General features: G+C 39.9%; 1 protein-coding gene across 1 annotated transcript in view; it reads right to left on the bottom strand.

Moving 5' to 3' along the window:
- Positions 1–539: 539 nt before the first annotated feature.
- Positions 540–16,936, bottom strand: part of SYNPR (synaptoporin) — a 282,952-nt gene continuing 266,555 nt past the window's right edge. The window contains exons 5-6 of the mRNA XM_061129173.1: positions 5,158–5,349; positions 540–797 (exon numbers count right to left, since the gene is read on the bottom strand). Coding sequence (XP_060985156.1) covers positions 540–797; positions 5,158–5,349 — 450 coding nt within the window. The remainder of the gene's footprint in view (positions 798–5,157; positions 5,350–16,936) is intronic.

The following is a 16,936-nucleotide window of genomic DNA, read 5'->3' on the forward strand; positions in this document are numbered from 1 at the left end:
ATGCACTAAATCATATGAGCATTGATTCATCAAATTAAAAAAAAAATACAGAGTAATTGTCTGAAACCAATACTTAGAGACTTCACAATCCTACAGGGCCTGCAACTAAAAAATAATAATACATGCACATTGTGATGCGCCAAACTGTCTTAGAGAAATCATTAAAACATCTTTCGCATCAAAAAGCAAAAGAAAATTCAATGCTATTTAATTTACTTTATGCATATTACATACTAGAGACTTTAAGCTACAAAATGGTTCCACTATCTCAACACGCATACAAAACAACCATAAAAGTATGTGTATATAACAAGGTACTCTCCAATTAGCCATCTGTAATGAATAATATATCTCCTCATGTCATCTTTAAATACCATTTATCATGACCCAGGCCTTTCTGCTTTAATGAGGACGACAGATCTCTGATTTACATTCAACACTCTCCACATTAATAATTGATTGAAACTCTTAAAAAATTCTTCTGCCACTGACACAGAATGGGGAGAAACGATCTTCGGAAGAATGCCAAAACTACCCTGTTACATCTGATTGGTAAAAGAAGCAGGGGCAGCAGACTGTTGGCCAAACTCATCTGAGGATGGCCCCAAACTCGCCTGCTGGTTGTACCCACTGCTTGACCCATAGCTGTCTTGGTTGTACCCGCCTTGGTTGTAGCTACTGGAGTGCTTCTCCATGGGGTCTGAAAGATATCTCTGGCTCGAGGAATGCCAGCCGGTCTCCTTGAAAACAAACCAGATGTTTCCAGCCCAGAGGATAAAGTTCAAGAATCCAAAGACCTGAAGGAGGATCAAAGCAAGTGAGTGGACAGATTGGAGAGAAAGCTCAGAAAAATCTCAATTTCAGAAAAATCCTTCAAACGCAAAAGGTCACTTTTCACCTCCATGCAGAGGCTTCTTCCAGTTTCTGGTGTGAAGTCACTGTTTCATTTAGAATATATGACTTTTCATGAAGGCTTACTATGTGTTTGGCAGACAGAGGATGAGATGGTTGGATGGCATCACTGACTCTGTGGACGTGAGTGTGAACAAACTTTATGAGATAGTGAAGGACAGGGAAGCCCGGCATGCTGCAGTCCGTGGGGTCACAAAAAGTTGGACACAACTTTGTGAGTGAACAACAACAATGGAAGGGCTTTATTGCATCTATTCATTTAGTCATGGAAGGTGCTATTATACTCATATTAAAGATGTGAAAACAGGTTCAGCAAAAAGATAAGGAGCTTTTTTATGGCCACATGACTGGTTAGTAGCAGGCCTGGGATAAGCCCTGTTCCACCTGACTCCACAGTCTGATCCTCTATCTAATCCACCACTATCTCCCCAAATGAGGTAACCCTCATGGTGTAAAATATCTTTAGGGGACGTTGGGTTATTTTCATTTTAATGATGGACCATTAACTTATAAGGTTACCTTCATTTTAATGCTAGAGATACTGCTTTTCCATTTATTGAAATGACAGAAATAAAATGAGTCAACTTAAAAAGTACGGAGGAAGCAGTGGTATAGATGGTGTACAGACAAACACATGCATGGTAGTGTACACAGAGGTTTTGCTTTGAATATTGTATATTCTGTGCCTCTCAGTCAGAGGTGAATGCCCAAACAATACTCTGAAGTCCAGGTTTCAGAGAAGTATGAAACGTTTTCTCAACAACTGAATGTGAGACTTGCCTATGGAATCTCCTCCCACTCTCCAGAAGCATGTCCTTGGTGAGCCAGAGGACTGGGTGTCACTTCCCTGGGTCCTAAGTGTTTTATGGAAACTGAGCTGTTTGTTACTGTAAGAGGCCCAAAGAGAACAGTTGTTTTGCAGCCTCTTCCAAAGTGGATCAGTTGACTGGGAATTAAGCACAGCCAGTTGTAGCAGCCCCCTCTCAGAGACGGACAATGAGAGTGTGTGACAAAGCTGTGATGACATTAAAGTATATGTTGTAGTCACTCCAGCAGGATGCTGAACAATCAGGATGAACTTGGGCAGCAGTCACAGCTCTGGAGTGGGCTTTCAGAAGTTCCTTGCTGCGTCCAAGTAATTTATCCCTTAATTGCTGGATGGTGGGACGCCACAGAGTCACCTGGGGATGGGAGTGGCAGGTTAGGGAGTCAAGATGAGGGATACTGGGAGCTTGGAAAACCAGCTCCAAGCTTCATGATTTTAGCAGCAGGTGGGTCAGGGCATAGTATCTGAATCTCAGCCTTGGAGCCATCCCTTCTGGCTTCAGAATCTGAATGGCCTGGGCTCTGCAACTTTTTGCTTTATGCCTTTGGGCAAGGCAGTTAGCCTCTGAACTTCAGCATTTATAAAATTCTATGAAATGAAGACAATTATTCCTTGGTGGATAGTTGTGAGGATCAAACAGGGTGTGTGTAAAGCAGCTAGACAGTGCTGGACACTGAACTATAAATTATGCTTTGAATCACTTTCTAAAATATTTCCACGAATTGCATTTGACTTTTCCTGAGACATAAACTGAAGCAGGCTTTTTGATAGTGAGGTCATGTTCTTGAGGTGTCAAGATCAAAACTGAGCATCTAGGGGCTTCTCTAGCAGGACTCCCCATTTCCAGTGCTTCCACTACAGGGGGTTGTGGGTTCGATTCCTGGTCAGGGAACAAAGATCCCAAGTGCCATGTGGCGTGGCCAAAAATGAAATAAAATAAATTGATAGCACTATTTTAAAAATATGATTGGACAGTCAAACCTTAGAAAACAAAACAAAACAAAAGACACTGCTAGACTCCTAAAAGATCTCACTGAAAATCAGTTTATCCAGACGTCCTTACCTTCCTCTCACCCTCCTCCCTTCCCTCCTTCCATCCCTCCCTCCAACCCTCTCCCAATCCCATCTTTCTTTTCTTCCTTTAATGTTAACTGAGATTTATTTAACATTGTGTGCCACGCTCTAGGCTCCTTGCTAAGGGAGATACAAAACATAAATGAGGTATTTATAGTATAATAGTCGCATGATCAGAATGAATTAGGAATCACTGACACAACTCTAATTTACACACAGGAGCCTTTAACCCTGTGTACAATAACTAGGGTATTTTCCCTCAAGGGGGAGATCTCGATTAAATTACACCTCTGAAAGTATAGGTTGATATGAGTAGAAAAAACTATCGTGGAATCTTTTCAGATATGAAGGGATGGTTCTACCCAGGACTATAATTTTAACTGTTTTCTATTCCTTGATCACTTCCTTTCCCCTGATGCTACTTCATTTCTAAAAATGAGATGCCTGAAAAGAACCTAGAAATCAGGGGAATGCAGCTTTAAAGTAAGAATGTAAACAAGGCATTGCCATGGGCCTATTTAAGGAGTGGTGATGTCTTATTCTTACATCAGAGAGGTAGACATCTATCACTATTGTAATAGGTGTCTTACTCTATTGTCATCACAGAGGTATCACAGACTTCTTGGCTGACACATTTTAGGGGCACATGGGCCCTTGAATCTTTCCTTGTCATTTTGTTGCAACTGAAATCAGAGTTGGTATTTTTATTCTAGCCTAGATGTGAGACAACAGAAAGAGAGGCTGAAAGAGACAGCACATAATACGAAAAAGAATGGGAGAGGACATTTAAATGATCTGACAAGATGTATCAAGATTGCATTGGTGGAGAAACAGAAGTAGGAATTATGGATGATTTGTCACTTTCTGTTACTTGCAACCCAATCATCACACCTCATATAGACACTGGTACCAGAACTGGGCTACAAAGAACAGACTTTACAGATAAGGAGACTGTTTTTGGTTTAGCCAGTTTAGGTGGAGTTTTCTGCCACTAGGAACTGGAGGACACTGACATGGATAACTTATGGATAACCTACAACAGCACCAGACCCACACCTCCACACACATGACATGATTTGCTTTCCATCCATTATTCTTTTGGTTTTTAACACATATGTCACATTGTTTCTCATTCAAAACTTCCAACGCCTTGTTGGAAGAGACATCAGAAGCGGGATTACATGGACTATGGAGGATGTCATCATTTACTAAAAGAACTAACAAACATACTGAATGATTTCATCTTTGCTCTCTTAGATTCTGAGATCAGGGTTATAATAATTTTCATTAAGCACTGCCTGTAAACAAACTATAGAAGCAGTAGAATATATTTTAACATATACCTCAAAGTATTCACCCACAGGTATGGCTAGAAATAAGTAAAAATTACTGTGAGATCCTAATAATAGTTTATTTCAATGTTATTATCTTATTAATAAGGCAAGATTCACAGTCAAATCATCAGGAGCCGATGAGCCAATCTTTTTCCCTTTTCATATGCCTTCTGAAATTCCAGAAAGCTATAGAAACATAAGTTAACCTTGAAGGAAAGATAATTATTTTTTAAAGGTTGCTAAAGAATGTCGATCCTTCAGTGAACACTGTTGGACCTTCTATTCTTTGTAACTACTACTTTTTGCTGTCATTATAGTTTCTGTCTCTCAGATATAGTTTCCTTCTTTGGAATAACACAAGTTCTTACACTCATGAAATAAGAATCCAATTTAGTGGCTCTGCTATCTGTCAGACGTCCTGTCTCCCAGTAAGAGTCATATACTTGATGATAATACTGGACTTTGTTCAACTAATATAGCTCTGCTTTTCTGAAGTTATCAAGCAACTAAACCAAGAGCATGGAGAAGATTAAAAAATTACCATAACTATTATAGGTATTTTTTATTCTATGATTTCTATCTGTACCTGACTGTGTCTGTGTATTTTTCTCTAGAAAATCAACTGGGTATATTCTATGTGTGGCTTGAACGAAGTTTTCATCCCAGGAAACCTCTAAGCTATCAAATATTCCTTTTAACTTCTGGCAGACTTCAGTCTTAAAGTTCAGACTTTATATCTGCTTCTGCCTTAGAATTCTGACTTGACCGTCATCCAAGCAAAAGCTGCCTGAACCTGCCGGGCTCTTGTTAAGAACTCTGTAATTGGACACATTAAAGTCTATGTGTTCTGACAATAGAAAACTTGAAGGCCAAACGATCATCTAGCCCATAGAGTGAACTATCACCTTTTAGACTAGACTCCATTCAGAGGCAAAACATTTCCCAGATGACTCCTGGGACACTTTTCTGATTCCCATGATTGGCAAATGAAGATCTGAGAGGGAAACATACCACAGAAGTGTTTAGGCTGGACATCACAGGGCTGTGGACAGCCGTGCATTTGTTGGATGGCTGTTTGCAAGCTGACATCAGTAACAATACTTCTTTGGGATCTGTAGCGACCTTGACATCAGACAGTCCTTTTGCCCAAGCTGATGAACCCACCAACCACAAGAACGAAAAGACTACAGTGACGATGAAGTCCTACAGGAACAAACAGAAAGAGAAAATAGGAAGAGAAAAGTGAGTTCTAGAAACAAATCAATTGGTTTGCCTTTTGAAAAATTCCAAGATCCCACAGCATTGGAACCACGTTGAAAAATGAGTAATAGTTATCTGATATTAATTTGTATCTCCAGAAAATAAATAATAATAGTAACACTAATGAATGATTACTGTGTTTCTGACAATGGCGGGGGGGGGGGGCGCGACTTGTCATAACTTTCTTTGTGACCCTCCCTCTCTAAAGAGGGTAGGACTGGGAGGCACTCCCAAGACTTCAGCAAATCATGTTCTAACATAAGACAATTGTGCAGATTTACTGTATTTATGTTTGACTACTAGAAAGATGTTGCATCCTATTTACCTAGATAACAAAACACTGATCTGGGAAGGAAAATAGTATATTGAATATAGCAACAGGAATTATTTTAAATGAAAAATGCCTCAAGTAGAAAACCTGTTTCTTTCCTATCTGAGGCCATGGTGATATCACTTACTCTGGTTAGCCTTCCCTCATGCTGTGACTGAATTACTTTCCATCAAGATCCTGAGGAGCACTTACACTCTAAAGATGCTGTTGTGGATATTTGTTAGGTGCGACTTTTGGAGGGGTCCACTGCTAAGACTGAATCTTCTGAACAACTGGTCTCTTTCCATCCAGGGGTCATTGTAAATTATGTAACTCACCAATTGACCATTTCATGTTGCCTTTGGAAAACTTAGGGCCAATTCGTTACCCACTTATAATGTGTTTTTTTTTTCTAAATAAAGTCTGGCTATTTGAACCCTGTTCCGAACTGTGTTTTATATACCCATCCTGCCTTTCCTGTCTTCTTTCCTTCTCATTTGTAATTAATTTCATCCTGAGTTTCATATGTCCTTCTAAGTCATTTGAAGTTGTTTCTGGAAAGAGATGGGGGTAAAAACAAAAAGGCAAACAAATACAGTATCTATTGTTGTATCAGAAAGACCATTTGGAATAGAGAAACTCATGGGTTGGGGTTTGAATTAGAAATTGGAGGAATGGTTATAAATAAATAAGCCAGATTAACTGTATCAAATACAACTTCTATTCATGTTCAATCTGGTACCTTTATTCAATTACGCCTCCATTTATTCAGACAATTTTTGAGTCATGCATCAGGTCTTACAAGGGTTTACAAATATAAAATATGGACTTTTCTCTCTTGAGATTACATAGTTATTAGTGGTCATAGACACTCTGTAATTCTAAGACAGTAGCTGGCATTATGCTCATCATAAATAGAAACAGTTTTATTGGAGTATAATTGCGTTCCAACATTGTGTTAGCTTTTGCTGTACAATGAAGTGAGTCAGCTATATGTACACGTATATTCTGTCCCTCTTGAACGTCCTAGCCCCATCTCATCCCACCAGTCTAGGTCACCACAGAGCACTGAGTTGAGCTACCTGTGCTATGCAAGAAATAGACTTTTAAAAAGGCTGTTAGGATGGGGAAATGCTGAAGAACAGAGTCATGTGAAAACTCTCAGTTGGAAATTATAGAAAATAATAAAGTTTTCAGACTTATGTATTAAAATATCAGATAACAGTAATACTACCTAAAATTTACTGAGCAGTTATTATGTGATTCCAAGTTTACATGTATTACTTCCAAATGTACATGTATTAATTCATTTAATCCTGACAACAGACCTATGAAATAGATGCTAATCCTGTCCTCATTTTACAGTTGAGGAAACTGAGGCCCAAAAAGTTAAATAAAATTCTGAGTCAAGAGTTAGTAAATTGGGAAGCCAGGATTCTAAGCCTGGCTGTCTGCTTCCAGAACCTGAGAGCTTGACTATTCTATATAGCTTTTCATGTCTGCTTTAAGGAATACTTGGCTTTTTTTTTTTTTTTTTTAATCTTCTTTCTTTACAAAAAAAATTTATTTGACTGTGTAGGCTCTTAGTTGTGGTATGCGAACTTTTAGTTTCAGCGTTTGGGATCTACTTTCCTGACCTGGATGGAAGCTGCATTGGGAGCACAAGTCTCAGCCACTGGACCACCAGAGAAGTCCCAGGAACATTTATTTTTTAATTTAAAATAAGTGCATTAAGAAAGTTAAAAAGTAGTAATGAATCACTTTCGATATAAACTTCTTGACTGAAGTTAGGACCCATGTCCTTGGAGTTATTTTGGGGAGCTAATCCAACCCTTTCACCCCAGTAGCATTTCATAAAGAGGGATCAGTATATTGTACAAAATATCTCAATATTAATTAAAAGCTCAGAGTCTGTCTTCAGATTGACCTGGGACTGAATCCTGATGTTTTGACTTACTTGAAGCCTGAATTTTGCCCTCTGTAAATTGGGCTAGTAACAGTATCCGTCTCATTGGATGGTTGTGAGAAGTGAAAATGTGCAGGCTTCCCTGTTTTCCAGAGTAAGATGTCAGCTGCATGAGGGCAGGTGCTTTGTCTACCTTGCCTGTTGTTGGGTCTTGGCAGAAAAGGTGTTAGCAACATTTGTTGAGAGAATGAAAGAAAGAAAGAATAAATGAACATACAAAATAGCCTCAATCTGGTTCTACAAACTTTTATATAGGAGTTTACCAGGTGGTATGTAAGCTTGTATGTTTTTAAACATATGTTATAATTAGATCAAATAAAAAGAGCATGTCAATGTGATCAAGGCACTGATTGATTATATCAATAGCTCTCCCAGACAGAACTTCAGGTGCCCTATTTGTACCAGGATTTATAATTAGACCAAACAAAAAATGTCATTAGAATTGAGTTTTTCTATTTAAAAAAAAAAGCAGCCTCAAGTGGTTTTCTGTAACTAAGCAAAGTGTGACAACTGGGAGACTATTTCAAAATTCCAGCTTGAGTATCAATTAGCCTGAACTTTTTTTGGACTTCGGGTATAATCTAAGTTTGAAGCTACATTCAGGGAGAGATTTTGGGAGCAAATCTGACCCCCACTTTCTTCCCATCTTTTAATCCAGGGGTCCCCAAACTCCAGAATCTGACACCTGATGATCTGAGGTGGAGCTGATGTAATCATAACAGAAATAAAGTGCACAATAAATGTAATGCACTTGAATCATTCCAAAACCTTCCCTGCCCCCACCCCACACCACCATCCACCCTCCCCCTTCCCTATCCCTCCTCCCTCTTCCCCCACCCCTCCTTCCCTCCCCTCCCCCATCCCTCTTCCCCTCTTCCCCGAGGAAAAACTGTCTTCCATGAAATCAATCCCTGATGCCAAAAAGGTTGGGGACTGCTGCTTTAATCTACTGAACCAGGTTCATTTTGCTCAATGCTCAGCAAGCCAAAATCCTGACAAGCCTAGGAGTGCAGCAAAGAAAAGATTTTTTTGCAAGAGAGCCAAGCGAGAAGATGGGAAAACAAACCTCACATTTGCCTGCCGGAGGGCAAGGGGTGAGATATTTATGGGATACGGCAGCAGAGCGGGTTTAGGCAAAGGGAGTGTGGGGAAGGGTGATTGAAAGAAGGTGCAAGAATCCTCGTTCTGCACAGGCATTACTAGGCCTAACAGGTCTCCACTCTTGGAGTTTTTCTGGCCCACTGATGTCAAAAGGTCAACTAGCAGACACTGGCGCATACCCAGTTGAAGGTTGTCGGTTCTATTCCATCTTCATCAGACCAGTTGAAACTAACCACAGCTGATTCCAGTTTCCTTCTCCTTGGAGGAAAGGTAAGTCTTAAAATAACTGTGATTACGGAAGGTAGGTGAAATGGACTTAAACCGTGGTTTCACTTCAATTGGCCAAACCCACCTGGAACTCGCTGTGATTCATGCAAGTCACCTCCTGGACACAGAACATGGTAGAGACGGCAAGAGGGTTCGTTAAAAACTGTCCCAAACTAGTGGCTGTCTTAAGAAACAGCTGCTGTCACGTGTGTGCTGTCACATTCAGAGTGTTCCCTGTATGCCAGGCACTCTGCTAACCACTTGCAGACATCATTAACCCTGTAGCTGAGGTCCTTAGGTCAGCCCTGCTTTGCTTAAGAGGAAACTGAAGAACAGACAGGCCAAAAGCTCTCCTGATAACTAGTGCCTCACTTGACTACTACGCCATATCATGAGCTTTCTTCAGTGTATTTTAGGTAGATAGCTATCTTAGTTGATGCTCTCTAAGCTTCAGTCATTTGGTACTACCTGAACAATTCTGATTTTATGTGCATATCTCTGGTGTTACTGTTCAACATTTCATTTAAAGCAAATTACCCTTTTTACATAAATAAGGTTATCTTAGAAGGAAATTATATGTGTACAATAAATGTTAAACCAACCAACTTTTTATAGATAGAAGAAAACTGCAAACATAAAGGCTATACAGTGAAAATACTTTAAATTCTAGCTGGGGATGTTTGCACAAGGCTTTGGGATCTAGGATCTCTGTTAAAAAGGAGATTCATGAGTGTTAAAAGGATATTAAAGAAATACTAGCATGACCTAATTAGAAGGCTTAAACTAAATACGGAGCAACTTTTCACTCATCTTACTTAATGCCATGTTAGTGGTCCACCTAAAATAACCTCTGTGCCAGGAGAGATAAATGCCTCGTACTTGAGAAGTGACTTTCTTCTGATGGTGCAGGCGAGGACCCAGTTTTTACAAATGCTATACCTCGTTTATCTAACAGAGATAAAGTATGCATGGAAGAAGCTCAAGACATAAATTTGTAACATCTACCGTTAAGTTACCAGGATGCACATAAAAGGTATCTTCTGCTAGCTTGGCTTGTGCTATTTCCTCTCATAGAAAGGAGAGGCTGCCACTCAAAAGGTGCTTTAATGTTTCCCCCAAACTCTCAATGTATGTATGTGGCCCCCATAAGACCCCAAAAAGTAGCCAGAGCAGACATTACTAGCTCCATACTGTAGATGAAGAAACTGTGACCATGAAGGCTGAATGATGTGCCCATGGTCCATTAAGTGATTTATAAATTTTGCTCTGAGCTACTGGTCTCGGTGTTCCAAAAGAACATGGACATGCTCTGTGGTTGTGTTTCTGCAGTATGTGTTAAGAATCTGCTCAGTGATCCAAGAAAACAGCTTCCTCAGAAGAGGGAGCAACCTGGCTTCATGCTGCCTGGGTGGTTTGTTTCCATTTTGTTGGTTGGGTGTGTTTTTGTTGCCCCCAGTTCTCCTAATTTACTGTTAGCAAGCTCATTTTTACTAGAATGTAATTTAATATATTAAAGATTCTTGTCCTGGATCAGTCTGGGGAATACAAAAGGGAATCATCTCTGGTGACAGAAAACTTGGTATTTTAGAACCAGGTAAACCTGTCTGGCGGCTCAGTGGTAAGGAATCGCCCTGCAACACAGGAAATGCAGGTTTGAACCCTGGGTTGGGAAGATCCCCTGGAGGAGGAAACACCAACTCACTCCAGTATTCCTGCCTGGAGAAACCCAAGGACAGAGGAGCCTGGCGGGTTAAAGTCTATGGGGTTGCAAAGAGTTGGACATGACTTAGGGACTAAACCACAATCAATGATAAGAACCTATCTCTATTTCTCCCTGATGATGGCACACTGCAGCTCCACTGGATATTGGTAAACATGGTCAATTACACGTCTGTTAGCAACAATTCACAATATGTCAACTCCAATGACTTAAATTATCTATCCTATTTGATAGCTTTGCTCTTTTTACTATGGCTGACACCTACATTGAGAGTCTACACTAGAAACTGGACAATCCAGTGGGTCACCCTCATCCCCAGTGTAGCTGGATTCACTTTTCTCAGTCAGCTTTCAGGAGTCCCAGAATGAAGTTGGTAATGAGGAAACTCAAAAATCAAACAGCATAAGGGAAGCTCTGTTCAAGGAAGAGTTTTGGACTTGTCTTTGAAGAGACAACTGCCGAGCAGCGGGCTGAATGGGATAACCTTCTGTTCTCTCACAGGTTTATTTCATTATTTCATTTGAAACACTAATAAAAATGACATCTGACTTCTGGAGAACGTCTAGTTTTTAACATGCTATGGCAGAAGATGCTTGTGGCTCAGTTGGTAAAGAATCCGTCTGCAATGCGGGAGACCTGGGTTCGATCCCAAGGTTGGGAAGATCCCCTGGAGAAGGGAAAGGCTACCCATTCCAGTATTCTGACCTGGAGAATTCCATGGACTGTATAGTCCATAGAGTCACAAATAGTCGGACACGACTGAGCGACTTTCACTCATGGCAGAAGATCATTTGATTTACATAATCACTGAGTGATGATGAAGTTAATTATACTCATTTACAGATCCAGGGAGGTTAAATGATGTGTCCAAATTGTCCTAAGTAACTGAGAGTTGAATTGGGGCTGCAAGAAAGTGAGTAGTTTTCCATTATGCCCTGCTGTTCTGAAGTTTCAGCTACCTAATTGTGGGAACACAGATATAGCAAGAAATTACACTAAGTTACAAAGAAAAAAAATGATTTATCCTTCACAATTCTCTTTCTGTATAGACAGTAAAGGAGAAAGTCTCAGATGGCTGCTAATACATCTCTAATACCTATTTAATAAACTTAATATCCACCTATTAAAGAAAATCAGCCCTAGGCTCTGAGCCGTCAGGCAAACAATGGTACTTGGCTGGAATACAGTTCTGTTTATTTTCTATTGATTCATTTCTGGGTTTATCTTCTAATTATGTCAAATAACACTAGACTTCTATATTCAGGAGTGGTAGAGTTTTCTTCAACAATAGATTTTGTTGAAGTTAAAAAATAATTTAATTTAAAGAACAACAGTAAATAACTGTGGCCCACATGACAGAAGAAGGGCGGAGAACGCCTGAGGTTTTGAAAGAACTGCATGGCCCCATTCTGGGCTGGAGACACCGAGATTCTAACCCAGTGCTATCTCATAGAAATAGAACATGAGCCAGAGTTGGCTGTCACATATGTAATTTTATGTTTAACAGTGACCACATTTTTTCATAAAAAAGCAAAAAGAGATTTGTGCAATTATAGTAATACATTACATGTATTAATATAATATAGCTCAATATTTAAAAATATTATCATTTCATATATTATAAAATTATAGATAAGACATTTTACTTTCTTTGGTATTAAGTCTTTGAAATCTGGTGTGTAATGGATACCTATAGTACATCTCACTTTGGTGTCAGCCACATTTCAAGTGTTCAACAGTCAATGTGCGATGGGACAGTTTAATTCCAGTCTACAATTAACAAGTGGAAGCACATTTACATTCGGGCTCCACTGACAGTGATGCCCTTTGTCTTGTTTTGGGTCACTGAGGTCACAATTTTTCTTGGAACTTGAGCCTGAGATGGTGCTGGAAGCCGTTTTTTAGCTTAGCTTTTACTAGGCCAGCATGCCTTTTGCATCCGTCCTGGCCTATAGGATTTCTTACATGGATTGAGGTGATGGCCTGAAACATTGTCTCAGTAGTCTGGTGGAGGGCTGAAGGAAGACCAATGACCAAAGGGAGCCTTATGTTTTCAATACTGGCAGTCAAGGGAAGAGACGGACCACAGGAACAGCCCTGCCAAATGGGAGCCACGTTTCAGCTTCAGAGTGGGGGCAAAGTTTGACATGACCCCTCTATTCTCAAGACATATGCCAAGATGGTGGCTGGTGAAATGGGACGACACAAGGAGTCCCATTTTACAGATGGGATATATTACTTAAACCCAGCTTGAAAGATGCAGAGCCAAGGTTCAGACCCAAGGAGTTTGGCTCCAGAATCTGTATTCCTAATCTATTATAAAAGCACTCTGTTGCTTTTAAAGGCCAGCGATTTTATTTACTCCCAATAAAAATTAAGTTGCAGTATTTATACTTATGGCTGTCATTTAGAGAGCAGTTACTATGTACCAGACACTGTACACAGTGCATAACCCATGTATAACTCATTTAGTTCTCATAATAACACTTCAAGGTGGCTATTATTGACTTCACTTGACAAATGAGAAAACTGATGTTCAGAGAGATCAAGGAAGTTGCTGGAGAGCTCCCAGTCACTAAGTTGGCTAAGTTCTGCCTGCGACTATGGTTTGTTGAGCTTCAAAGTCTGTGTTTCTTACTGGAAGCTGAACCTCATTGTATTCCAAACCAGTTTTGATGGGGGGCTCGCTACGTGTCAGGCACGCTATTGTGCTTCACATGTTTCCCCTCAGTTCAGTCTTACTACAACCTTATGAAGTAGCATCAGCTTTTCCATTTTACAGATGAAGCAGCTTAGAGAAGGTAAGTAATTAGAGGAATTGAGCCCCAAACTCAGATCTAACTCCAAATTCAATGGATTCATTCATTTGCCCATCATTTTACTTGTCCCTTCTTCAAATCATCTGTTCAATACTTATTATTTTCCCACTCTGGGCTGGGTTCTGTTCTAAAAATGGGGTGTGTGTGTGTGTCACAGTCATGTCTGACTCTCTGTGACCCTTTGGACTGTAGCCTGCCAGGCTCCACACCAGTCAAAGACCTGTTCTTGGCCCACCAGTGGTTTACATCTTTGCCTGCTCTGTACTATCTGGGTTGTTTCACATTACTACTGTGACAATACACTATCGCCACACTGTCAGCTACTCAGAACTGTGCAGAAAGAAAGATGCAGAGCGTGGGGATGTTCTATTGTGGAAGGTAGGTAACAATGAATCATCTGGCTCCATGCGTGAAGAATCTGGCTTATGCTCGAGAATCAGTGTAGGATTTCTTTTTCTCTTAAGTTAAATTTGATTATGATTGCCATACTGCACTTTTCCAGTCTGTTCTGAGAGAACTTTATCCATCGATTTGCGGTTGCTCAGATGTGGAACTGAGGCTTCCTGCTTCTTGTTTCAAATGTTTCTTATGAAAAGAAAAAAAAAAAAAAAAGATCTCCTGCATTCCTCCCTATAGCTCAGTCATAGACAATTGATTTCATAATCTGGTTGCAAGAAGGAGGTGTTCTTGGCTGTTTGGCATTTTTGGAATGGAAACAAGGTCTTCAGTAGCTTGCTGCAATGCTGTTGTAAATCACATGCTAAAAACACTCCTTACAACCTGCTCTGGTTTCCAATCGATTCAGCCAAAGCTTTTCATTACAAATAGCACAAACATTTCTGAACAAGTTAATAGTAATATAAGAAAATTAACTACTGTTTTAAACAAATTACTAGAAATAACAGTAACATTACTAGTAATAGATGCTATTGATCTAGTGCCTACTATAAGTCAGGCCCCATGCTAAGACTTTTACAAACATTATTCCACTTAATCTTTACCAAGGATTTGTGAGGTAGGTCTCATATACAGACTTTTAGAGAAAAAAGCATCACCTAGTAGTACAGTCTAGTCTTTGTAATCAGGTAGCCCTGGGTTCAAATCTCAACTCTTTCTAAGTAGCTCTGGGACCTTATTAAGCCTGTTTTCCTATCTGTAAAAAGGGACAATAGTGACATATATTTTCACAGGATTTTTGTCAAGAATAAATGAGTTAACTCAATAAAATGCTTTGCTCAGTACTCGACACACAGTAAGCCCTCAATGAATTTACACAAACATATTTTATATGTAATAATTGAATATATAACAGTCTAGAAAAGTCCCTTGGTATTATCCAGTGGGTTTTGATGGTCAAATAAATCAGGGGGTTCATTCACTTATTCAACAAATCTCTAGTAAGAACTGACTAGATGCCAGGTCTCAGGAATACAATAGTTAACAAAAACAGACATGATCCTAATATCCATTCTTTTGGAGGAGAGAAACCTTACGTAACCACAGAAGAATTTGTAATTGAAAATGGTGATAATGGATTTTCAGGAAAGGGACCTGGTGTTCTTAAAACAAACAGAAACGCATGTGGGGCATTGATCAGTTTAGCGGGGGACAAGGAAAGCTACACAGACCTGGTCGTATCCAGAATTCTTTCAGGTTTGTCCCTTGGGTGGTTCTCAAAGCAGACTCATGTTGAATAATAAGCACACTGTGAAATGACTTATCTGGAAGGCCCCTGAATTAGCATGCAGAGGAAGCTTCGGGCTTCTCTCTGATACCTGCTTAATCAAGGCCCAAGAAGGATGCATGTTCACACTGATCAGGACCAAGAGGGAAGCTGAAGTGTGAGGGGAAGAAGCTTGTTTATTGGGGACTTTGGGGGCCCACATGTCTGCTGAGGCTATCAGCTCTCTGCACTTGTAACTCTCTCCCTCTAAGAAGGCCAAGAAACAGAGTGAGACCCGGGGTAAAGAGATCTGAGATGGGTCTGTTTATATATCTAAATGTTGGCAGAAGAGTAGTCCTGCCTTTCTGGACCCTTGCACTCTACAGGGTTATAAGCCTAGGGAAACAACCAGCGCTGTTACTGTTTCTAAGTGAGTTGCTAGCTTGTGCAGAAAATGACACTCTTTCCAAATACTTGGATACTGGTTTTGACACATCTACCAATAAGTACAGAAACAAGATGCCTAAGTCTTAGGCTGCAGATGAGGCAACTGTTAAAATCAATTTAGATGTCTTAAAAATAATTGGGAAAAATCACATCTGTAGAGTTAGTCAAGGATGAGTCTGGAAATTTGGAAATGATGCTTATTGAGCATCTTGCCAATTTTTTAAAATAAATTTTTCTGTATTATTTAGCATTTCTAAAATATTTTTTGACCTGCCATTCAACTAGCTAGATAACATTTGTCTAAGGTTTAGACAATTAACCACCAGCTTTGTTTACTTGACAATAAACATCTGGATACTGTAAACATTTCTGGAAAACAACAGATGTCAGGCAGCATATAGATGAAACATCTGGAGGAAACACAGTGTATAGGAGATAGGACAGGAGGCCAGAAGTCAAGAGCAGCCATATTTGAACTTTACCACTCACATGTACCCTGGGCTACAATGTTCTTACATTGTAGGAACAAAACTACTCCATCACAATGATACATATATATGAATATACATAGATGCTTCCCAGGTGGCACAGTGGTAAACAATCTGCCTGCCAATGCAGGAGAGGTGAGAGGTGTGGGTGTGATTACTGGGTTGGGAAGATCCACTGGATGAAGAAATGGCTACCTATGCCAGTATTCTTGCCTGGAAAATTCTATGGACAGAGAAGCCTAGTGGGCTACAGTCCATGTGGTTGCAGAGTTGGGCAAGACTGAATGACTGAGCATGCACACACATAGATAAACAGATCTCTCTCTCTATGTGTATGCATACACACACACCCCACACACACTTTTTGAAAAACAGATAACACACAACTACGTTTTTTCCTCCATACAATGACACACAGTAGAGACACGAATATTGAAAATACCAGGCAATCTAAAGAAATTTCCTAATTGGTCCAAGTAAATTTAAGTTGCCTCCCCCACCAACCTATATTTAAAAATGGACGCATTTTATAGAAAATCATTTCAAGTAAGCTACGCTAAGAAACTATGACTCTGAAAATGACAGTAGACCTCTCCGGGGCCACCTTCTGAACCCTTCAGGTTCCTCTTTGAACTTTGCTCTGTGCTCTCTTGCTATCACTTTTCTTGAAGCTGGAAAGACGTGCATACCTTCCTTCTCCAGAATTACGTAATGTTAGAGTGGGAAGGAACTGCCGACGAGATAAATCC

Source organism: Dama dama, chromosome 24, assembly GCF_033118175.1.
Source record: "Dama dama isolate Ldn47 chromosome 24, ASM3311817v1, whole genome shotgun sequence".
NCBI lineage: Eukaryota > Metazoa > Chordata > Mammalia > Artiodactyla > Cervidae > Dama > Dama dama.